Raw genomic sequence first — 23828 nt, 5'->3', positions numbered from 1 at the left:
CCCCCCCCTTCCTCCTGTTGTAATCCAACATGTGTTGCTGCTCCCTGGAAGGTTCCCCCCTCACTGATGCCTTTCGCTGGGAGTCGACTGAGTTCTTTGGCAGTTAATCTCTGCATTGTTGTTGCGTTATTATACATGTTGTTACGCCATTAAAGATTTTCCAATTACACGTATTGCATAATAACAATAGATTTATGGACAGTTTTGAAAAGCTTTGGTATAAAAAAAAACATACAAGTAAAAAAAAATGGTAAATGAGATTATGAAAATATAGAAGTAAATGTTGATAAAAAACTATTTGTTGCCCCTGTTTAGTATTTTCATATTTTACTGTGGATGGGCCTAATGGTTTGTGGTCGGTCTAAAAGTATCGAGCTGCAGGCTCAACGACTGCAGTTTCAGGCCCCCAGCAGTTTCAGTCACCTTAATTTTAGTGGAATACAAAAGACAAGGTTTATTCACCACACTTATTATTTTGCCACTTGACAAATTGGATGAATGCAAATTTAAATTACAGGTTTATTCGTCACAATTGATACTTAGTACTTTTAGTTTATTCAAAGTTAAGTAAATACGCCAGTAGGTTTGTTTGACAAACAAGTGCTTTGGCTTAATTCATCCAAACATAAATGAATGTACTCGGCATTACAATTGAAACGGGTTAAGAATAGCTGGGTCAGGAATTTAAATTGTTTCCTCAAAGTGTCCACGCGAGGGCGATCTTGACATGTAATGTAGTTCTTCTAGGTCGTCCAGAGAGCAACCTATATTTGCATGTATTTTCTTCTTGTTGTTTGGTTGTTGTTGTTTTTTTTCATAAGGCTTTTGTTAGTTACAGGTATTCGAAAACAAATTTAATGGAAAAGTGCAGTGACGTCATGATTTAAATAATGTTGGATTAAACCATTGATTCGAATATACAAGTTTTTAAAAGTACACAAAGTAAACACAAACAGCAGAGAAAAAGGGCAAAATAAAAAATAACCCTGTTATAATCACTTGGTATAACTGGTAAAGTGGAGTAAGATCACGTGATCCAGTGGCAAACTTTACCCGTACAGGAGCGACACTGCGTCGGAATCCGGTACAACCACTAATTTCGCCCCCGGAAGAAGCAGCAGTGGAAGTTGTTAAATGAAGATTAATAGATTTTGAAATGGCGTCGGTAAAGATCCGTGGCTGCCTTCTCGTCGCCGCGTCTCTTCTTAACTTTGCGTTCGTTTTCATATCGGGCGTGGACTTCATCCGGTTCATTTCGTTCAGGGCCATTTACCACAACATCACCGGCGAGACGACGCTGTGTCAAGGTAAAACAACAACAACAACAACAACAAAAAACAACAATAACAAAATCATCTGTACGTTCACACTCAAGTGGACGCAAAGGGCGATATCGGGAGGAACCCGGTCGGTGCGCTGCGTATTTTGGCCTCGATGATGTCGGTGCATCACGAACACTTGTGATGAAAATCAATTAAAGTGTCAGATATGCCAACTCTTTCTGTGAAGGTGTAAGGAGCAAACTTAGAACCACGTCATTGCGTCACAGTGAAACGTTACTACGTCGACAGAACGCGCCACATACGAAGTCCAACAACAAAAATGTTGGGCTTCAAAAATAAAATGTCAGGCAACTACAGTGTTTCTGACATTTCTTAAAATATACTCAAGAGGCCATATTGTTTCCTTTTGCTACTGCTCGATTGGGCTTCTCTCTCTTTTTTAAAAAAATATCTTCTGAGTGTCTTTATTATACGTGGACACATACGTACCTAAGCACACTCCAATAACATAACCACATAAAAGTGGTTGTAACTTCGGATTCCGTTAAACGCATATGCCGCTGACATGTTTATAACGCAACATCTACCTTTAGATTACAGGTGAAGCATGCGTATTTCATCGCATATGTCTTTATTGACATAAAAGCAAAACTTACAAAAATTCACAAAAACAGAAATAAACTAGATGCATGTTGCACATATGTCGTTTTAATAGAGCGATTTATATTTTTGTGGTTCTTCTCAGTGAGCCAGCCAGCCATCGTCGATCGATCAGTGCGTCTCATCATCCCAACCACGGTGCCACCGCAGAGGTCGTTGCAACGTTTCTCATCGACTAAGGCCGAGAAATTAAAATAAAACGACGAAGTGTTATGTCGTTATTTACTAGTTAGCCAGCCTCTGGTCGCTGGTCCTGTGTGTGCCGCGTTACCAGGCGTGAACTCGTGTTACTGATGTGGGACTATCTCAGCTGGCGTAGGTAGTATGTGGACAGTATCAACACGGTGTCTCGAAATAAAACTTACTACTATCGATCAACTATCGCTGGTCTAATTCTCGTCATCTACAGCTGTTTGTTTTTCGCGTTTCGCGTTCGTCGAGTTTTAAATGTGGCGGATTTTTTTAGTCATAACCCTGCCCCCAACTCCTGACGTAACTGGTTCCTAATCGGGAGGGGAAAAAAAAAAAACACCGGCTCCGGTTTGAAAACCGGTTTCTGCTCGGTGAAAGGGGCAATGATCTGCAGTACTCAGTACTTCCTCATTTGGGAGTGTCGTCTCTCTGTACATAAACCGTAGTTTGGCGTCATGTAACAGCGCCCGGCTAGCTCAGTCGGTAGAGCATGAGACTCTTAATCTCAGGGTCGTGGGTTCGAGCCCCACGTTGGGCGATATCTATTTTTTTGCAAATGGGATTTTTTCCAGATTTTGTCGTGTCGTAGTCGTTTTGCAAATGGGATTTTCGCCAGATTTTGTTGTGTCGTAGTCGTACTGGCCCTTTCTTGCCCTGAATTAATTTCTGATCGTATCTCTATAGCACATTTAATGCTTGAGTACCTCCAAACAGTAGGTGTATGTTCTCAAGGTCTTTATAGCTGAGTTGATACATGATTTTATTTTTCAAATGCACTTAATTTATGTAAAATCATTTACTTATTCCTATCCTGTATCCGTTTCTCACCTATTCTTAATACTTTTGATTTTAAATGCCTCAGGGGAAAAAGTCAAGAGTACAGTCATTTTCATGAGCATCTTTTCCATCTCCAGACTCCATTCCATGGTCAGAGGCACTGCAGGACCACTCTGTTATCAGCTCTCTGGTCGTAGATCTGGCCCTGGTGGCTGTCTTTACCATCCAGCACAGCCTTCTTGCTTGGTCGCGTGTCAAACAGGCCCTTCAGTCAGTGCTGGGAGTGCTGACCAGGACGGCATACTGCTTCACCACAGCACTGGCCCTCCAGGTAAAAGGACCCCCCCGGACTCTCAGAGGATGCGTTTATCATCCCAATTTAACATGTTTCCTAACACCTTCCCGCCATTATTATTCTCTGTCTCACTTTATCAGATCTTGATGCACTTCTGGCAGCCGGTAACTGGCGCCCCCTGTCTGTGGTCAGTACGTCATGCACCCTGGAGTATTTGGTTGCCCCTGCTTTGCTTCTCGCTGCACTTTCTCTGCTGGGCCATCATCTGCAGCATCCTAATCCTTTTTGATTACCCAGAGCTGCTGGGCATCAAGCAGGTAAATTGGCTCAGATGTGTAAACACTTAAAAAAAAAACATCTTTACAAACTGTAAAACATATTAGAGATTAGATGTAATGTGTGTTATATAGACATTTACAGGCATTTCCTTATCTTAGTTTAATGTCATTTAATGACAACAACGACTCTGTTTATACAAAAACCTCTTAAATGTTGCTTTGTCAGGCCTGTTTATCCTGATTTGTCTCTTTGGTCCCTCAGGTTTATTACGAATGTCTCAGTTTAGGGGACCCGCTGTCTGACAAGTCGCCCCGTGCACAGCGTCTCTTGTCACACCTCCGCCACCCGGTGTGCCTGGAGCTGGCTGTGGTGCTGTGGTTCCTGCCGGCCTTGTCCCTGGACAGACTCCTGCTGGCAGCGACTCTGTCCACCTACCTGGCGCTGGCACACTCTCTGGACAAACAGGATTTAGAATACCTCTGTGTCCATCTTAAGAGCAAGATGCTGCTCTTCAGTGAGCCGCAACGCACCGCTGACTGTGACAACAACCACAAGGAAGAGTGACGCTGGTGCGTGTGGTTCTTCTCAGTGAGCCAGCTGGCACATTAACCATGTTCTATGCACTTTAATGCGTACACGCCTATCCAAAAAGGTGGAAAAATGTCTGTGTCCAAAACTTTTTTTGTACCCTGAACATACTATTTTCTGTTCAAAATAAGGTTTCTCTTTATGGACCGTGACATTCATAAAGAATCTACAGTATGTACTATACAAAAAAAAAAAAGTTTTGTGCCATACTTGGATTTCACATTGACAAGAAAGTTAAGAATAGTTTATTTTTTTAGATTAGCAGGATAAACACAACGTTTTTTTCTACTAATTTGAGATCTTTTTATTTGTTGCCTTTGTATAACTGCACAGATTCTAGCCATGTGAACAATTGAACAGTGATTGTGTGCCAATTGTAGTTTTCTCACGTCTACATCATGGCCTTACTGTAACTAATAATTATAATGTAATCATTTGTCTGGACTGTTTCAAATACATTTCAGGAGTAAATACACACAGGAGTAAATTTACCTGTCACATTTGTTTGCAAAACTGTTTGGTTGGTTGTTTAATAATCCCGTGTTGTAATATTCATGTTCACAATGTTTATTCATGTCTGTCCTGAAAACAAAGACCTGAGCAATTACAAAAATCCACCCTTGTGTTGGTCCACTTTTTCATTCAGTTCCGTAAAATCAAGTGTGGTGTCACAAAGGGCATATGTCATAACACCTAGCTGATTTAATCAATGTTGCTCCGTATCGGATTATTCTTTTATTGCTTTTGGTGAATTTCTAGCATTCTCACACCAAAGACAAGCGCAGAATCTTCTTGAAGCCACACCCCCTCCACCTCCACTTCTCTCCAATTAGCTTTGCAGGACGCAGGGATGAGACGATGGACGTAAGGGGGGGTTGTTTGCTGCCCGGGCAGACGGCCACGGTCTTTAAACGCCTTTACTTAGGTTCCACAATATGGTGTGTGCCACTAAACTCTCCTGACGGAGTTTAATATAATTATCGGATTACAGCGCTGCCGTCCCGGAGCCGGAAACATTTACTACTACACGGGCAGTTGAGTCGTGTTTTCATGCTCTGATGCACAGTCTGGCCCGCGGGGAGATCGGACCAGGTCGTAAAGCGATTTTAAGGCCCTTCGATTCGAGAGCGTAGATTAATGTGCCGGTGACTAACGGTGGAGATTTTTTCCGTCGAGGAGTGGAGCGCGTTACGCACAGCCGTGGCGCGCAAACGGAGATGACGATAACATAAATCACAGCGGTTGTTGTAAGGCTTTTGTAAAAAAACTGGGATTTTGGTAAGTATTTTCACGATCCTATATGTTATTGTATAATATATTATGTAATGTTGCAGTATAGTTTTTTTTTGTTTTTTTTTCTGGAGTTTATTGCAAAGTTCGATGACCAAAAAGCGTTGCCATCCCCCGAGTCTGCTTTGATTTTAATTTTGTAGAAAGCTCTCTAATCTCACTGATAAATTCACCGCTTATATATCATGTTCCGACAAAGTTAAAAAATCCTTTTGCAAGAAGTGTTTGACAATAACATTGTTAGATATAATAGGTTTTGTGTTGTGTTTTTTTCTTGCAGACCATTCCCAGAGGCACAAGAGACAAAGTCACACATATTTTCCCCAGATACTGGCACCTTTTCTGTTATGTCTGTCTCCTCTCTGCCGGAATGGAAGCAACTCTTGCTGGAGAGAAAGAGGAGAGAGGAGGAAGCGCGAGAGAGGAAAGAGAAGCAAGAGGAGGAGAAGTTTGCCAGCATGCCTGCCTGGAAGCGAGGGATCATCCAACGCAGGAAGGCCAAGCAGGACAATTATGGTGACAGAGAAAAAGAGAAAGATATCTGTCTGCTGCCTGTGGACATTAGGTCTCCTTCAGATGGTTTGAGTGACACAGACAGCTGTGTAACTCTCAATTTGGGAAGTGAAGTGTCGTTCAGTCCTGATCCTGGGATATGGCTGGATGCTGACATCAAACCAGGGAGCCAGGTGTCAGTAGAAACTATAGTTCCTGTCCATGAAAATCCTTTTATGCGCACGCAGAGCTCGTGGAGGAAAGGAAGGGAAGCTGATGGTGGGAGTGAGTTTGAAATTAAGGAGCGGGAAAAAGACAAATCGACCCCCAGGAGTCAGGATGGGGAGTCAGGGAAGGGAAGGGATATAGAATTTAAAATAGAAAGATTCAGAGATTTGAGTGCAGGCATGGACAGAAGTCACGGGCGAGAAAGAGACAACTGCAGAGGAAGATGGGAGAAAGAAAAAAGCCAATGGAAGGATTCGGGTAAAGATGCAGTCAGGGAGAGAGAATTTCTTCAAGTGAGAAAAGATGAAGAAGAAAAGGAAAAAAATCTACCCTCCAGTTCATCTTCTCCCCTTGGCCCTTGCCTTCGGACAATCCGTGCTGACAACATCATCATCATTGAACAAGACAGGAAGGGCAGCGATGAGAGAAAAGGTAGATGGAGAGATACAGAAAGGGAGAGACCTGAGGAGGACCATCAGGGGAAGCGAGGGATGAAGATGGACCTAAGGGACATCTTTGCTGTAGGAGGGAACGTCACAGAAATCCGAGCCTCTGAGGTTTTGATCATAAAGCCATCAGAAAGCTCTGAGGAGAGAAATACAACAGGTGGAGTGAAGGGTTTAAGTAGAGAGGATGGTGAGATGAAGACTCAATTGGATGGGAGGTTGGAAAGTACAGCACGTGAGCTTAAAACAGACATGTCCTGGATGAGAGAAAAAGAGAAAGACAGACCGTGGGGCCAGGCAACTGTTATTAAAGAGGACAGGAAGGACAGCATGGATGATAGCGTGTTTTTGGACAGAGGTGGAAGGGTGAGCCAGCTGCTGAGTAAATTTGGACAGCATCCAAAGCCACCATCGCGATCCAAAAGCTCTGACAATTTTCTTCGGCCTGGTAGGAGAAAATTTTCAGAAGATGAAGACGACTGTCAGTCAGAGGGAAATGGGAGGAGTGTGTTGTTTAAAGGGGCCCCCAAACGCTCATTTAGCTTCTCTGAGCGCGTCATCTGTGCTAATGAGAACGGTTCGGATGACAACGGGTATTATGAGAAGAAAACACGTGAAAGGGCTCTGTCAGAAAAGGGCATACCGCCATGGGTCGATGCTGCAAGGTTGACCAATGAAACCAAGTCAAACATCAAACTGGGGTGTGCCAGACTTTTAGATAAAGACAGGCTTGCAAGGTATAGGGAGAGACATTTGAAGACCGAGGATAATGAAATTGAAGGGGCCACAACTGACGGTTGGAAAATTGAGCCCCTTGACACAAAGACAAGCAATATAGTGGAAGAAGATGGCTTCACAGTGGCATCTATCAAAAACACAGAGGGAATCTCATTTGCTAGAAGAGTGCCAATCAGACAAGATGGGAGAGCAAAAGAAGCAAACCGATTAGCAGGAGAGACTCTGGAGAGGAAGCCGAGTGTGGAAAAGGAACCAGAGGTTGGCGGACAGCTCATTTTTGACCAAAAGGCGCCAGATTTTTGGAGAGAAAATGCAATAGATAGCACAGCCACACCTGATACAGCACAAAGGAGTTATGCTGTAGCTGCTTCATCTGAGCTCTCTTGTTCAGGCAACACCACTCACAGTTTGTGCAGGCATGGGTCAGCGTTCACAGAGTGTTTGAGTCTGCACTGTTCTGTCACAGACAGACCTCAAGACCATCTCAGGGGGTCAGAATGGAGCAGTGCAGGGCCACAGCGACCTTATTCTGTCTTATCCCAACACACAGAGGATCTGATTAGTAAAATAGAAAAAATAGGAGACACAACTGTATACAACAACGAGAAAGGAGAAAGGCTTTTAAAGACGGCTTATGAAGGGACAAAAGATAGGAAAGAGGAAGGGCAAATGCACAGTAAACCTGGATCAGAGAACCTTACACACGATGTAGCACCAAGATCACCAAAAAGAATTGCATCCATGGGAATTCCCACAGGTCCACTTGAGATACAGATTCCCAGAAGTGTGTTTTATGTTGCAGAAGATATGGAGAATAAAAAGGCTGAAGTACAAACAAGTGAGGGACAAGACTGGGAAGGAGGTACACGGGTTGAGAGGCGGGACAGCTGGAGGATTGGGAAACCCCTGAGCCGAATCGAGTCCTTGCGAGAGAAAATCAGACAGAGGGAGCTAGAGAAGCAGAGACAAAGAGAGGAACAAGATGGAGGCGGTGGTGGAAATGCAGAGACCATTGTCAGCCACACAGCTGAGGATTGGCAAGACGAGAAGGGAACTGAAAAAGAGAGAGAGGCAGAAAATGCAGCTGAAATACGGAACAGGCTGTTCGATGCAGAAAGCGGCCAGGAGAATGCAGCACTCTTGACATCCATGACTGCATTTGACGTCACACAGGAAGTCAGCATGTTGCAAACATACCCTCAGCTTCCTCCTTCCGTCGCACACTCACGAGCTGACCGAGTAGAGGAAGCGACCTGTGAATACGTTACAGCTACCTCTGAAATCGTCTCGGACAGGTTCCAGACAGAAGACAACCCAGAGGAGAATGTGGAGGAACAGTTAAGGGACCTTCAGGAGGACAAGGAACAGCCGAAGGAACTCGAGGCCCATCAGGAAGACAGCGAAGACGAGGAGGAGGGAGAGGAGGTAGAGGAGGAAGAGGAAGAGGAACAAAAGGGGCTCTCAGAGGAGGAATTACAGGAGTGTACGTCGTCAAATCAACCGGACTCCCTTGCAGACATGAGCCGGATCTACAACTTGGAAAAAATTGCCTCCAGGTCAGGTTTGTGTCTGAAGGAGAGACCTGTAGATAGGCCATCAGTCCACCTAGTAACTGTGAAGCCGCTCATTCCACACACACAGCAAAGGGAGGCCAAAGCATACTCTGGTGATGACATGTGTGGGGTTCAGGCCATACAACGGCAAATAGAGCAGTTCCAGCTAAGGGAGCAGGAAGTGCTAAAATCTAGCACTTCAGCAAGCATTCAGCTGAAAAGCAGAGAGACAAAAGGACAGCAGAGCCCCAAGGGATTGTTAAAACGCCAAGTGACAGAAGATACCTTGGTGCAGAAGAATGATCAGGACACCTCTATCCTTAAAGCAACGCCTCAGCGGGTTCTTTCTCCAACATCTCAGCTCAAACAACAACAAAACCAAACTATCGCCACTTCCCCCACGGTTCTGAGAAGTCTGTCCCCAGATAATAACCTCAAGCCCTCTGACTACACGCCAACCCCAGCCTCCTCTCCAATGTCTCCGTCTCCTGTTCAGTCACCATGTGTTTCCCCATCCCCGTCCCCATCACCGACACTCTTTACTATCAGGAGTGCCTCCGGAGGTGGAGGTAAAGCGAAGAGAGGCGCCACTATCACGATCACTCCAAGAAAGCATGCTGGGAGTGAAGGACCAGCAGCAGTGAGCGGGTCTACTACTGGGCCCACAGCAGTAGGATCTACACCTGGGAACACCGTGTCACAGCAAGCTCAAACAACCTCAACGGCGGCTGAACCAACAAAGAAGAAGTACCCCACGGCGCAGGAGATTGAGGTGATTGGTGGATATCAAAGTCTAGAAAGGTCCTGCCTGGTCAAGAACAGAGGGACCCCAAAAAGGGTGAGTAAAAAAAAAAAGAAAAAAAGATAACTATAATGACCTTTATGAGACTTTTATTTAATTTTACCTTTTATTAGTCTGAAGCCAAAGGCCACGTAACAAAAATGAGTAAAAATAATAACATGATTATATGCATTTACAAAATTCTTGTTCCTTAATACCTTCCCAAGTGTTCAACCCAAAAATTCTGGAGCTCTTTTGATTCTTGCTCTTGAAAATAAAGAAAACCTGCTTTTTATACTCATACAGAATGGTACAAACAATCAATTTGTATCATCAACTAATTTTCACATGGTAGGCTATGGTGGATAAAATAGCGACAGGCATGCCTGAAAGGTGGTCCAGAGGGCATCACCTTGCATCACCTGACGGTCACTCGTCGTCAGGCAGAATCCCCTTTCCCTGTGAGAACATCCCTTTTGATTGAGAAGTGGGATCGCAGAGACTGACCTAAGCCGGTTAAAGCCTTATCAAGCACGACATCTTGATTCTTAGTGCCATAAAATCCTGTAGTGATCTACTTTGCCCTTTGCTTCTGCTCATGTATTCTTTGAAGACTTACGACCGTGACACTTTAGATGAAAGTCTTAATTGACAATTCAATGCATGTTTTATACGGGACATCATAGTCTGATCTCGTATAAGAATGAGTTAATGTTATCGGCATCTGAGGCAGAGAACCTTGACTTGAAAACAAATACTATTTTTCTACGAAAGAGTTCAAAATCCAAACATTTCACTTTTTTTTTATCATCCTGAGCAGCATTCAAGTGGCATTTCATCCCACCTGGCTTCCTTTGAGATGCATCCTATTGTTTGTGACAATTTGGCCGAGTTGTAATTGCTAGCTGACCATTTAGCAGACTGCTTAGTTGTTCCATTGCACCAGTTTTGCCATTTCTGTTGAGTCAGCTCTGCCCTCAGACAAGTCTCTCTTTGTGTCTTCTTGGCTGTCTGTGAACCACTGTTTGGTTTGTTGGACTGGAATCCTGGCAAACTGTTGATGACCACACCAGGCTTCTGCTGTACAACAGGTTGCCAGCTCTTGGTGTACCAAGAGTGTAGCTGAGAGTGAAAGAACGGAGAGGGGTGGCTGACATGTGATTCAGTTATTCAAGTCTCCCAGAGAGTCTCAGTTTTGTAGTCATGCTGAGAGGATTACACTTGGCTATATGTTTGTTTGGTCTGACAGAAAGTGCCTGTCAAACATCACGTGTTTTCTTACTTCCTCTTCAAAACTTCCGCAGTTTTTCCTAACACAATACATCAACAAAAGGAAGTGAGGCCGTTTCCATTAACATTGCACTAAATAAGACTCAGACAATGTCCTGTTTTAGTACCAGACCATCTGTTTCTCAAGACTGAACTGTAGTAATCCCTACCTAAGTGATCTGACAGTGTTCTTGGAACATAAGGCCCTGTTTTTAGTTTGTAAACTTCGCCGATAGATCATGCATACATTAATTTATCTTTAAGATCAATCATCTTCCACCACTCTGTGGTGTTTAGTCCTTCACCTCTTGTTGCTCTGTCGTCAATGCCCTTCAGACTGTTGACGTCAGGCCTCCTACCGTTCTAAACCACGGCTTTATGCCACAGAGGGGGGTTAACCTGCCTGCCTGTTGTCTACCTCCGTTACTTATTTCTTCTCCTTAGAAATCCTTGCCTTGTGGTTGAAACATTTTTGAGAACCTATCTTACATAAAATCCTTAATTCTAACCTTAGCATTTCCTCTTTTTAAGAAAATGTATCTAACTCTAACACTTGCTCAGTCTATTATGTAAAATATTTTGCTGCTGAAACTTTCAAATCCCTGCACATTGGAGAGCTGAAGTTTAAACGCCATGCTATGCAACAGTTTTTAAACGCAAGTTCCTGCAAAACAAGTCTGTACATTTCCTTCTGTCACTCACTTATGTATGTGCTCTTTCAGTTTCTGTCTGTCACCCAGTGCCTGTGCTGTCCTGCTGCGTTAGCTTGGGTTAATCGGGCCGAGGAGGAGGGGTGGTGGGATTAGCCTCCTGTGCTTTAGCATTATTTTGCAAGCCTCTCTCTAATTCAGTGCTATTGCTCTGCCGTAGGCTGTGAGTGGCGCAGAGTGGTAACAAATCATACTTTTAGACTCCATCCCAGGACTTCGTCTTCACCACACGGTTAGTTTAGCATTGCACTCATGGAGGCCTCAGAGCCATCCAGCCATTCTGTCATTACAAGACACGGCTAGAATGTACTGCGCTGCCCCATTAGTCTGTTTCGTGTTAGGACTGTTTACAGCAAGCTGACCGTTGTGTAAACATGCTCCACTCAAATGTCCACTCATCCATGCAAAAGGACACTCATTCCCACAGCTATCCAGTAATTTCTGTTGCTGCACATAGACTGTCTTTTTCCCCTCTATGATGACAGTATTTTCATGGATAATCAATAAGTCCAAGCCAAGAAGTGCTCATCAGGGGGGCGGTTCGTACAGAGAGTGTTGCAGGCTGGGATAAGCCATGGTGACATGCTGTCAGTTAACATTACACTGACTGAGCCCAAACACCCCACAGCGACAGACTGAGACTTCAATCTGTGGCTATTTTTGACCGTGGCAGACTTTTACATGACCGGTATCTCAAGTACCATCAGGCTTATACTTCATATAGTCCACTTTTTGGTTTGAGTATTATTTTATAAGTTATTTAATGTTTTTGTATATATTGTACAAAATCTTATTCCATTTTACCTATAGGATCAGTACAGGTGAGAAAGGTTAATTTAAGGTATTTTGGAGTTGTTGTTTTTGTTGTTATTTTGTGTTTTTAGATAAGCCTCTACTAATCGTAACTTCTGATGTTTGTGAAAGCTAATCTCTTGAATTTTTTTTATTGGCAGTATTAAACTTTTTATTTAGATTAACCATAAGTTTGGTATTTGTTTTTCAATTTGAAAACCTTTTTCTGCTTTCCACAACTTTCCTTTATCCTTAAAATCTGTGTGGTGTTCTGGCTTTACCACAAATCACACAATAATCAAAGTAATAATCATATTCAGAAAATAGTTTCACAAGAAGTCATCTTCATTTTAATTGTGCATGTTTGTGTTAAAAGAAGTGTATCCACTTAAGTTAATACAATGTTGGTAATCAGGAAGGTAAGTTGGTAGGTGGCAGGTAATGGCAGGTCAGAGGCTGTCATTCCAAGACGCAATTTATATTAAAAGTGCATATTTGCCGTACAAAGAATGTTACGTCAAATAAAGACAGAAAAAAATAAATACAATTAAACAAAATGCATTTTTGTTTCCAGGGAAAGGTGTGTTTCGACGAGGTCCAGCTGGAGCAGGTGTGTGAGTACCCGTCAGAGACCTCCATGCTCGCCTGTAGCTCCTATTCTCATGACCAGTGGAAGCTGCAAGAAGATGGGGTGCAGCAAGACGAGGAGGCTGTGGTGGATGGAGTGTCCAACAGCACACTGAACGCAGGGATTTCCAGGGGGCGGGGTCTGAGAGTTGGTCAGTGTCATCCCCTTCTTAAAAAACATAATGTGTGATTGACATAATGGATTGAAATTATCTACTTAAGTTTGGAGTGTTTTTCCCTCTTTATAGACTATCAGGGCCATTTAGACATGCCCAAAACTTTGAAAATTCTTGTTTTTTTTCCCCGTTTGTTCCTGTCAAAAGGAAAGTTTATATTCATTGAAATAATGTGATTAATATTCCTTGTAAAGTCAATACAGCCTGCTAGATCTCATTCTTATGTGCCTTATGGGCTCCACAGTTATCAAAAAAAAAAAAAAACTGTTTCCAACTGCAACACTGGTCGTGCTATAATTTAAATGCTCACAGTGACAGTAAACAATATCTTTGCAAACCAAAGCGTTCGAGGCATCTCTGTTTAAATAATATTTCCTCATTCTTCAAATGGATTTAATTGTTTTAGAAATACATACAATATATTTTTTAGGTGGATGGGCTGCAAAAACTAAAGCTTTTAACGTTAATTTCAAATACAGATTTCATATTATCTATGTTTTTACATGCTCTGACAGTTCATACATCATGTATCTTGTTTTTTCTTCTCATTCTCAAAAAATATTTATTATTTGAGGAGTAGCGCAGGAAAAGTCAGAGTTGGTAATGTGACTGTTATCAAGATCTCAAAGTTAAGCAAGTTGTTTCTGCTGATAGTTTTACTGTAGCAAGTTTGCTTGGTTGATTCTATTTTGGTAACAGTTACACTCTGCACTCTTCTTTGTGCAGCTTTTCATTGCTCACTTTCCACTTTCAATTTCTGGTCACCCCCTCAAAATGATGTAGTTAAAGAATTAGTCAACTCATTAGCAGGGCAAAGCAGCACAGTTAACTAGTGTAAAAGGCAACCATGAAAACTAGAATTTAAGAGTTGAATGTCTTCAGAAAGAGAAACAATACATATTTTAACTCCTCTAAAAATGCAGATATTGCATTATTAAAGGCTGAAATGTGTTTTTAAAAACTGGGGTGAAATAAGCCTTATGATGACTAAAATTTATCTAATTTGACCTTCCGTCTCCATCTCTCTGTCTTCCAGATGGCTCTTGCTCTCAGTAGAAGCCAGTCACGTCACCAAATTTGCCCGTGTGATCAGATCACCGACATTTTGTCAAACATTGTTTTTGTAATTTTTATTTTTTGGTTTAACTTTAATTGTTTGACTGAGTGCTGAAGTGAGTTACAGAACCTCTTGTAATGTAGCAACAGACTGGAGAGCAAATATAGTGTGATTTATGCAAAAAGAGGGAACCAATGTGTTTCCTGTGGGACAAAAAAGCCTGTGTGTTAACAGGGAAAATGAGGGAAATATGAATGTACATGTAGCCCATGCTACATATTAAAGAAGGATCACTTGTCTATGCAATAAACTGAAACTATTTTATTTTAGTCCATACATGTGATAGTTTATTAAATGTGATTTTTTTTTTTTGAAGTTGAGTCAGCACAGAAGACTGATGTTTATATCATCTGCTTTCATGTGCCTGCTGGATTTGCTCATACAGATGATATAAACAAGTACATTGCAAATTTCTATACAATATTTTTAGGTTTGTGTTGTCTGTTAGATGGTGTTTTCTAAACACTGCAGAATGGCAGTGCAATGAATAACAATATTATCTTTAAAGGTTTTTTTTAAGGTCTCTTAAGTGAGCCTTACTGCTCGCATGCATAGGCATAACATTCTAAAATGTTGTTTAATTTTTCTTATGTGGAATGGTACAAGTGGAACTCCCTGGATGTAGGAGGAGTCGAATTAACAAACCAACAACCAAACTCTCTTTGGTTCTTCAAACAATTCCTTTTGTTTTAAGAATGGTGCATCTTCTTGCTAGCTTAATATGTGAAAATATCAAAGTCAGAGGCCAGTTCCCCAGAATGTTTGTTTTTGTGTTGAGAATTGAAGAAGCTGGCTTCAAGAAATTGAATAAATGCCTCTGAAAACGTTTTTGTCCCTTGTCATTCATGACATCGCAGTTGCAGTTTTTGTTTTTTTGGTGGTGTGTGTGTGTGTGTGTGTGTGTGTGTGTGTGTGTGTGTGTGTATATTATACCTTTTTTTCCTTTTTTTATACGTTTCATTATAAATGGCATGGCATGATATAATTGACAACTACCTGAGGAGTTCCTTCAGAAGCTGAGGTTGAGCTTAGTTGTTTTGTCAGACGCTTTAAAAAATCTACTGAGTTCAAAATGTTCAAAAATGTATTAAAAGAGCAGAGCAACTTAATTACATCATGTAATGGAGGGGGGGGGGTGGGGGGGGGGGGGTGACCCACAAGTCACTTCTCTCTCCCAAAAAAGAAAATCAGTGCAGGTGAGCAAGTGAACGGGTGACCCAATTCCACCTGACTGTGCAAATCATACTAAGTAATACAAAAGTCCACAATCAAAACAATCCAAATAAACCATCAGAACAAACACCTAACATAATTATTAATTTAAATAATTTATATCTATCAATCATATGCAAAACGCCATTCGTAGCTCCCACAAAAACATTAGCTTGTTTATGTGTTTAAATTTAGTACAATTACTCATAACTCTTTGTATAGCCGATAAACCGGCTGCATGCCCCCTCGCCCAATTTAGAAACGTCGTTTCCTACCAAGCGTCAAACAGCGACACCAAACGGATAAATGCAGGCGTGACACGTCAGCGTGTTTACGGAAACGTATTTTTACGTCAGCACGTGTGCGGACTTGTAGCGTCAAGTCTCGGCGTTGAGCAGCTCGCGGACGACGTGAGTGCGTGCATGTCCCCCGCGCTCCGACGCAACTTCTCGCGGGGTGGTTCTCTTCTCTTCTCTTTTTTTTTTTGTTCCTCACGTACGGATGCGTTTTGTCCCTCAGGATCTCTCCCGAGTGCTCGCGGACCATGAGTCCGCTGCTTCTGCGCGGACGTCTCGCAGGAGGGCCGGACCTCAATTTGGCGTTTTGACGCTGCGGGATTTCGTGCAAAATTTAAAAGAAGGGGTTTGGAAAAGTTGCGCGACGTGCGCGTTGGAGCAGCTCGTGGTGCCACCAGATGCGACACGCAGCCGACTGGTGATTTGAGGAAGAATGATTTTGAGGAAAATACGAGCAGGACCGAGCCGCGCATGGCTGACTCGGGTGAGTCTCGGTTGTGAGTATATATTATATGCACGGAGTCATGCTAGTGTGCGAGCTCGTATCCTCGCACGCACTGTTATTATTTAAAACAAAGATAAGACGCAGCGGATCTTGTTTGTACACACTTCCTGTGTCGAATTTCCGAGCTGGAGTTCGCGCAATTCTCAGCGGAACAACTTTTCTGCGTGTTATTTTGATGCGGCGTTGACCTTACGTGGCCTCCGCAGCGAAGTTCAAGCGTCGCGCAGTATTCTGCAAACTTGAGGCACGCGTTAATCCTCCTCCCCCTCCCCCTCCCTGTAGGTTTCGCTCAGGCTGGAGCCGTGTTGTTGCGCCTTCTCCTCCGTGCCCCCCCAGCCCGTGCCGCCCCTGGCCCAGACCCTGCAGAGCTACCTGAGGGCCCTGGAGCCCCTGCTGCCCCCCGACGAGCTGAGGCACACCCGCAGGATGGTGCAGGAGTTCGGCAGGCCAGGAGGCCTGGGCGCGCAGCTGCAGGAGGGCCTGGAGAGGAGAGCCAGGCACACCAGGAACTGGGTCTGCCTGTGTGTGTGCGTGTGCGTGTGCGCGGGAAATGTGGCAGGTGTCACAGATTGTTGGTGGTGTATTTTTAAAAGCGCTAATGGAGCGAGAGTGGAGTGCTGGTCATCATTAAGTAGGGCAACATAAATAAATAAAATAAAAACTTCTTGAATACTTTTTGAAAGTCTGATGTCATCCAAGATCCGTATTAATATTGCTATTTATTTTAAGTTTGCCAATATTGGCCATGTGCTCAGTTCAAGATCATTATTTGTCACCAAGGTGCAATTTGTTCTGATGCACTGGCAGCAATGGCAGTTTAGAACAGCAGTCACCTGAAATCTACAGGACTGTATAAAATAACACGCTGAAATAAAATGAGTATAACTAGCTTTTGGCGCTTGTCACCCTGCAGATCACACCGTGGTTGGTGCAGTGGACCTACCTGGAGAGCAGGCAGCCGTTGCCCGTGCACTCGAGCCCAGCCATCTCTCTGCCAAGGAGGGATTATAACGGCTGGAGGAACCAGTTGGTGTGAGTCCAAACAAACTGACCCGAGAGATGTTTTTTAAGCAAATATGAATCGCAGATGATTCATAAACTGTCTCCACGCAGGTTCGCTTCCAAACTGATTGCAGCAGTTTTGGATTTCAAGGCCAAAATCAGCCGGTGAGTTTGCTTACAACTATATTGGTGTGGGGGAAAAAAAATATTTTTTAAGACCAAAATAGTGTATAAAAAGAGAACTGTATGATCACTTCTTTACAAACTATTATAGTATGTTGTGATGAACCAGTGCTTCGACAGCCAACTGTTCAGTGTAAATAAATTGTCAACCTTTGGCCACATTGCTATAATAATCCGTCAGGTTAATCCGCCGCCAGGTCGCACTTGTTTTTCACCTCCGTCTGAATCGTTGGCCGTAACTTAAAACCTCCCTTGGCTTCGATTTGCATTGTCTCACTGTTCCAAGTTCCAATCTGTGTCTAAATTTATTTACATGTGTCGTCTGCAGCAGAATCCAAAGTCAACACACAGACAAATCTTCAAATCTGACAACCAGACATCAGTTCAGGGGCTCTTTTATTTTGTATTGTTGCAGCCACCTGACTTAACACAGGCCTGGCCTAATTGCTTACATGAACTGCAGTGCCGCAAACCATTTCAAAGCTGCTGCAATTTTGAGACCGTCATGCAAACTCAATAACTAAACACGCTTTGTGTCCCGTTGGTTGTCAGCTGCCAGCTGCCGGTGGAGCACATGCGGGGGAAGCCGCTGTGCATGGAGCTCTACCCGCTCCTCTTCTCCTCCTGCAGGATCCCCGGGCCCAAACACGACCTCATCGCCCACTACGGCCGACCCCGCCACTCGCCCACCCACATCACCGTGGTCAGGAACTACCAGGTGGGCCGCGGACGCCGTCGCCACGGTGAAGTCCCAACATTCTGCCTTTCATGGCAGCACGGTCAGGTTGAGTCTTGTGCAGTCACACCTTTGTTTCTGCTCTAGCACTCCCTGCCTCTGTCTCACTAAGTAGGCACTAGGTGCGCCACGCCTGGAGAGAGCTGTTGTGGCAGTGGTTCACCCCGTGAGATCAGTCGACTCAAATCTATAGATATTAGTTGATGGACTGTCTAATTAGCTGCGGGATGACTTGCATTGTCAGTAGCTGCGTTTCCATTACCCCAAGAATTGCGCAATAACAAACTGTAATGGAAACACCTTTGAAAAACCTCTTAAATATCGTTAAGTTTTTCAGACCCATCGATATAGAGGTATCTCGTAAAAGTGTCATGGAAACACTTTTTCCGCATTTATACGTCATCGGATGTGACGTACGGGATCACGTGCCCAGTTCACTACAATACAAAACTAATGTTTGAACGGAGGAGGAGACGGAATATATATATATATTTTTTTACAAATAATCAAAGAGAAAAATATGACAACCATTCTTGACAGTAAAACATCTAACACATTTATCGCAAAATGTTTTGTACCTCCATCCTCCTCAAAGTGGGGTCTCGCGGGACGAGATTTTACGAGAATTACAGCTTATTGCGCTTCACACCATTCAATGGAAACACCTGCAAATCGCAATAGTACTTAAATATCGCTTTTATTTTGCGGGAAAACTGTAATGGAAATGCAACTATTGTCTCTGTCCCTCCTCCTCCACCAGTTCTTCCAGCTGGAGGTGTACAACAGCGATGGCTCCCGGATGACAGAGAGTCAGATCCACAGTCAGCTGCTGAGGATCCGCTCTCAGTCATGGAAGACGGACAAGGAGCCGATGGGCATCCTGACCAGCGAGCACCGTCACACCTGGGGCGAGGCCTACAACCGCCTGCTGGAAGGTGTGTGTGTGTGTGTGTGTGTGTGTGTGTGTGTGTGTGTGTGTGTGTGTGTGTGTGTGTGTGTGTGTGTGTGTGTGTGTGTGTGTGTGTGTGTGTGTGTGTGTGTGTGTGTGTGTGTGTGTGTGTGTGTGTGTGTGTGTCTTTCCGTTCTACTTTTAACTCCCCTCCCCTGTGTGTGTATGTGACTCAGACAAACTGAACAGGGAATCAGTGCGGTTGATTGAGACGGGACTTTTTTCCGTGTGCCTGGATTCTCCAGTCATGAGGATATCAGATGAGAAGTATGCACACATATACACACACACTCAGGCATCGAGTTGAAACGGTTACCCTAAACTTTTCTGATAACGTTGCAAAGGCCAAAACATACTCACACTGACAAATCTTCAAGAACATGACAATCAGATATTGTTAGATTTTTGTAACTGGCAGGGTTTTTTTTCCCCTCCAAGGAATGATTCACTCTGATAAAAGACACAAATACCACAATTAGATTTACTGAGAATGATCTATTAATCCACTCATGTATCCATTTGGATACATGTGACAGGACAGAAGTAGCAGGAAATGAAAAACTTGCCTTTTTGTTCACTTTATGTGATTTCTGTTCGCGCTGCCTCTGATTGACAGATACGCCAGCCGTAAAGCAGCACAGATTCTGCACGGAGGAGGGACGTTCTCCAACAGTGGAAACCGCTGGTTTGATAAAACGCTGCAGGTAAAAAAAAAAATATATATATATATATATATATATATATATATATATATATATATATATACATACATTGGTTGAATAAGTTTATTGAGGGTCAGTTTCGCTTTGCTGAAGGATTTATTGATGTTTCCGTGTTGTGTTTGAGCAGTTTGTGGTGGGCGAGGATGGCTCCTGGGGTCTCCTGTATGAACAAGCAACCGCTGAGGGCCCCCCCATTGCAACCCTGCTGCATCACATCCTGGATTACTGGTGAGATTAGCATGTGTTGCCACTCTAAAATATCATATTCAGTGTTTTGGGCAGGTTTTTCAGTGTTTAACTTGACCTCAAGATGGAATAAGGGGCCTGGAGTTTCACAGTTTTGCAAAATGATATTGAAATGTGTAGCTAAAGCTTTACTTCAAAGGGAAGCCTCTCACAATTTATGCTAACAAATTCTTTTTTCTTTTCTTTTTTAAATGCATGCAGTGAGAAGCCAGACCCGAAGAGAGCGCCGCTGGTCCCACTCCCAATGCCCAAGAAGCTTTACTTCCACATTGACAGAGAAATCAAGAGGGACATTGAGCAGGCCAAGCAGAACCTGGACATGTGAGTTTCTCTTAACATATAGTGGCTGATGTGTTGTAAGGTAACAATAGTGTCGCTGCACGGAGGGAGCTGCTTTGTTTGCTCTCTCGCTCCAATGCCAACAAAGCTGGAATGAAGGTACAGAAAAGCCGAGGGGAGAGTCAACACATTTATCTTCCTTGTGAATGTGACCCTGCTGAGGAGACGCTTGTACTTAGTTCTGCAAGTGTGGGAACTCTTTTAATAGGCACCCACCTTTGATTGAATGTGAATAAGGTAATGTGTGGCAGCACTTTGATGTGTGGCAGCACTTTGAAGTGCTAATCCTTAGCATTTCTCGTGTGTGTGTGTGTGTGTGTGTGTGTGTGTGTGTGTGTGTGTGTGTGTGTGTGTGTGTGTGTGTGTGTGTGTGTGTGTGTGTGTGTGTGTGTGTGTGTGTGTGTGTACTTATCTATCTCTAGATAGATATAGAATATAATGCTTAGTTTGATTTTTCTTTTGTCTTTCTTTTTTTTTTTAATGTCATACAGATTAATCAATGACCTTGACGTAAACGTGTTCAACTTCAAGAAGTTTGGCAAGGAGCTTCCCAAGAGCCACAAACTGAGTTCTCACTCCTTCATTCAAGTGGCCCTGCAGCTCGCCTACTACAGGTCAGGAAAGCCACAATTCCACGTTATCATGGAAATGGGCAATAGTATTTCTTTTTTAAGCCTGCCAGTTCTGTGTATTTATTTTTTCTGTTTTTTGCCACCATTTCTTTAAGTAAATTTTGTTGAATTGTACACAAATGCAGGTTTGACAAAATCTAAATGTATTTGTTTCAAAATGAGAAGACAATTGGAACTATATTAGAAATACTGGATTCTCAGTCTCTCAGTAATTAATATTCATTTATATGATGTTACCCTAATTGTTTAATATCTACTCTTAAAGCGTGCTTGATATATTCGGTGCATTTGTAACACTCTCTTTAACCATTCAGGCTGTTAAAAAAAAAAAAAAGTCATGAAATTTTGTTTCTTTGATCATCTTTTGTTGGATGTAATTTTCAAAGTGCCTATTAGTTTTTCATCCAATTTCCTTTTGTGTAGAGTTCACAATGAGGTTGTTCCCGCCTGCGACATCGTCTCTCAGAGGATGTTTCGAGGAGGACGTACAGAATATATCCGCTCGCCTACCAATGAGACGGTGAAATTCATTGGAGCCTTTGATGATCCGTCGGTATCTGTGAGTTTTCAAAGCGCCACTAACGCAGGGCTAAATTTATTTATTTATTTTTAAAGAAACATGATATTTATTGCCTTGCAGCGGGAAGCGAAGCTGGAGCTGTTCAGAGAAGCTGTGGACAATCATGCATCTCTGACCACTCAGGCGAGTGAAATAAAACTTTCCTTTACGGGCCAATGATCTCGTTATTGTCATTCTTATTCTTATTTCCTGCTCTGTTTAGGCACTTAAAGGACATGGAATTGAGAGCCACCTGCTGGGACTGAAGCTGGAGGCCATTGACAGAGGAATGAGCATTCCCAAGATCTTCATGGACACAGCATATGGCCTGGCCACACACTGGAAACTCCGAACAGGACAGGTGTGTAAGATTGACTGTTTGCTAAAAGTTTAAGGAAGGTTTAGGCGGAAGTGGAAATTGAGAGGAAATGGTTGAGATAAGTGGCTGTAGTGGAACGATGACGTCATTCACGTCAGACTTGAAGCGGCGCGCACCTCTGCGGCCGCTTCCCGCCGTGCAGCGATTGCTTCGGCGTCTGGTCCATTTTGTGCGCGAGCAGCGGGCGAAACAGCGAGGACAATGAACAATTATCAAGCGCTGATGGAAAACTTATATGATATACGCCGCGACTGGCGAGATATTATGATTTAGCACACGTTACGCTCAACGTCACCCCGTGCTGCAGGTGAAAAAGGTGGTGTTGTCCCGGGTTTACAGATTCCACCGCAAGCCGACTAGTGCTTAGCCGATAGGAGCCGATTTTGACCCGGGTAGCTTGACCTGTTTTTGGCTCGGTGAGCAGATTCCACCGCCACCAAATGCCGATTATTTTTTTTTTAAAAAACATGTTTTTTGGGCAGTGGAATTGGGGCTTAACATACAATCTTGTCTGTACACTTTGTGATGTCACAAAGGACACTGATACCTCCCCCACCCTGGTTTCTGTTCCCCTGTAAAACTGATTTTGTTTTTATTTCTTTCTAAAGAAATGGATGGTCCAACAAAACATCAATTTGGGCTAGGGGATGAAAATTTTTGCAGAAAATTTTTGTTTTTAGATAATTAATTGTGCAAGGCTGTTCAGCCGGACTTGCAGGGATGAAAAATTAAGATCTTCAAATTTATATAACATAGGGCCCCTTAAACATTGTCACTATTATTTTGGTTTTTTGGTGACATTTCCTCCTTCCTCTGTCTCACCTGTTTAGGTTCCTGCAAACACAGACAGCGTGATGTGTTTCGGTCCGCTGGTTCCCGACGGCTACGCCATTTGCTACAACCCCCAGGCGGACCACGTCCACTTCTCCATCACGGCCTTCAACTGCTGTGAGGAGACCAATGCTGAGACGTTGGCCCGCACCGTGAAAGACACCTTGTGCCACCTCGAGGAGCTACTGCAGCCTACTGTGTAGAGCTTCTGCAGTCCAGCAGCGTAAAGCCCGCTCTGCTCTGCTCTGCACAGGACGAAAGCACTATATTTTCTTAGGGCAGCATTTTTGTAGGGAGGCTTGTTTTTCAGATGAAATATGTTTATTGTGTTTGTTCACACAGCACTTAACATCTGAGTTGAATGCAAAAATCACTTTAAAGACTTAAAAGCATCGTGGGGTGCTTGTGATTTTTTTTTCTTTTTTCTTTCAATCACTGAAGCAGCAAATCACTTTTTTCTTTTTCAAGCAAAAGAGCAGCGCAAGCAGGCCGCTTTTGACTTGCTACAGTGGGTGCACATGGAAGCAGCAGTACACTTTGGGTGAATGCAGAACGAAAGGTAGTCTGACACTCCCTCGTTGCCAAAGACGCATTCTAAGCATCAAAGCAATCGCACTCCCTTTTTTTTGTCGTAGGCCATGAGATGACCAGCAGCCTCTGCCGTGCATTAATATTAAATGAGGCACACGCGTGTCAGCATTCAGATGTTTGTGGAAAGCAATGATTTTTGTCGTCAAGTTTGTTGAAAGTGAACTGAAAGTCACGAAGCTGATGGATGTATATAGAAGGCTGGAGTATGTCATTTTGTCAACCTGCAGGGCTGGTTAATAAAGGCGACTGTCACATGATTACTCACCTGAATGTTTTGTGTGTTTAATTTGCAAACATATTTGGGGACTGAGCCTCAGCGAAGGCCTGCTCTCATCAAAGCAGGTCTTCGCAAG

The 23828-nt window shown here is 43.3% G+C and overlaps 3 protein-coding genes and 1 non-coding gene across 5 annotated transcripts; all 4 read left to right on the top strand.

Annotated features, from left to right (window-relative positions):
* The first annotated feature begins 1037 nt into the window (after nucleotides 1-1037).
* On the top strand, nucleotides 1038-4696 carry nrm (nurim). Its single transcript, XM_076051695.1, has 4 exons — nucleotides 1038-1307; nucleotides 3050-3243; nucleotides 3348-3524; nucleotides 3748-4696. The coding sequence occupies exons 1-4, from the start codon at nucleotides 1157-1159 to the stop codon at nucleotides 4048-4050; spliced, it is 825 nt and encodes a 274-aa protein (XP_075907810.1). The 5' UTR covers nucleotides 1038-1156; the 3' UTR covers nucleotides 4051-4696.
* Nucleotides 2601-2673, top strand: trnak-cuu (transfer RNA lysine (anticodon CUU)). Its single transcript has one exon. It is a non-coding gene; the product is annotated as a tRNA-Lys (tRNA).
* Nucleotides 4697-4965: 269 nt separating the features above from the next.
* ppp1r18 (protein phosphatase 1, regulatory subunit 18) lies at nucleotides 4966-15119 on the top strand. Its single transcript, XM_076011252.1, has 4 exons — nucleotides 4966-5352; nucleotides 5645-9659; nucleotides 12948-13152; nucleotides 14213-15119. Exons 2-4 carry the CDS (start codon nucleotides 5712-5714, stop codon nucleotides 14230-14232), a joined length of 4173 nt encoding a protein of 1390 aa, XP_075867367.1. The 5' UTR covers nucleotides 4966-5352; nucleotides 5645-5711; the 3' UTR covers nucleotides 14233-15119.
* A 673-nt stretch (nucleotides 15120-15792) lies between these two features.
* On the top strand, nucleotides 15793-23739 carry cratb (carnitine O-acetyltransferase b). 2 transcript variants are annotated; one of them, XM_076051499.1, is made up of 16 exons: nucleotides 15793-15915; nucleotides 16025-16285; nucleotides 16589-16819; nucleotides 17220-17338; nucleotides 17420-17473; nucleotides 18044-18209; nucleotides 18988-19162; nucleotides 19353-19443; nucleotides 19793-19880; nucleotides 20026-20126; nucleotides 20346-20465; nucleotides 20975-21097; nucleotides 21539-21674; nucleotides 21756-21818; nucleotides 21898-22035; nucleotides 22884-23739. In XM_076051499.1, exons 2-16 carry the CDS (start codon nucleotides 16235-16237, stop codon nucleotides 23085-23087), a joined length of 1860 nt encoding a protein of 619 aa, XP_075907614.1. In that variant the 5' UTR covers nucleotides 15793-15915; nucleotides 16025-16234; the 3' UTR covers nucleotides 23088-23739. The 2 variants fall into 2 exon arrangements, with proteins under 2 accessions (XP_075907614.1, XP_075907612.1); XM_076051497.1 differs by having other exon boundaries at nucleotides 15873-16285.
* The last annotated feature ends 89 nt before the right edge of the window (nucleotides 23740-23828 follow it).

This window comes from Nelusetta ayraudi, unplaced genomic scaffold, assembly GCF_046127955.1.
Source record: "Nelusetta ayraudi isolate G7.1 ecotype Tasmania unplaced genomic scaffold, CSIRO-AGI_Nayr_v1 ptg000135l, whole genome shotgun sequence".
Lineage (NCBI taxonomy): Eukaryota > Metazoa > Chordata > Actinopteri > Tetraodontiformes > Monacanthidae > Nelusetta > Nelusetta ayraudi.
This window is presented reverse-complemented; position numbering and strand designations above follow the sequence as displayed.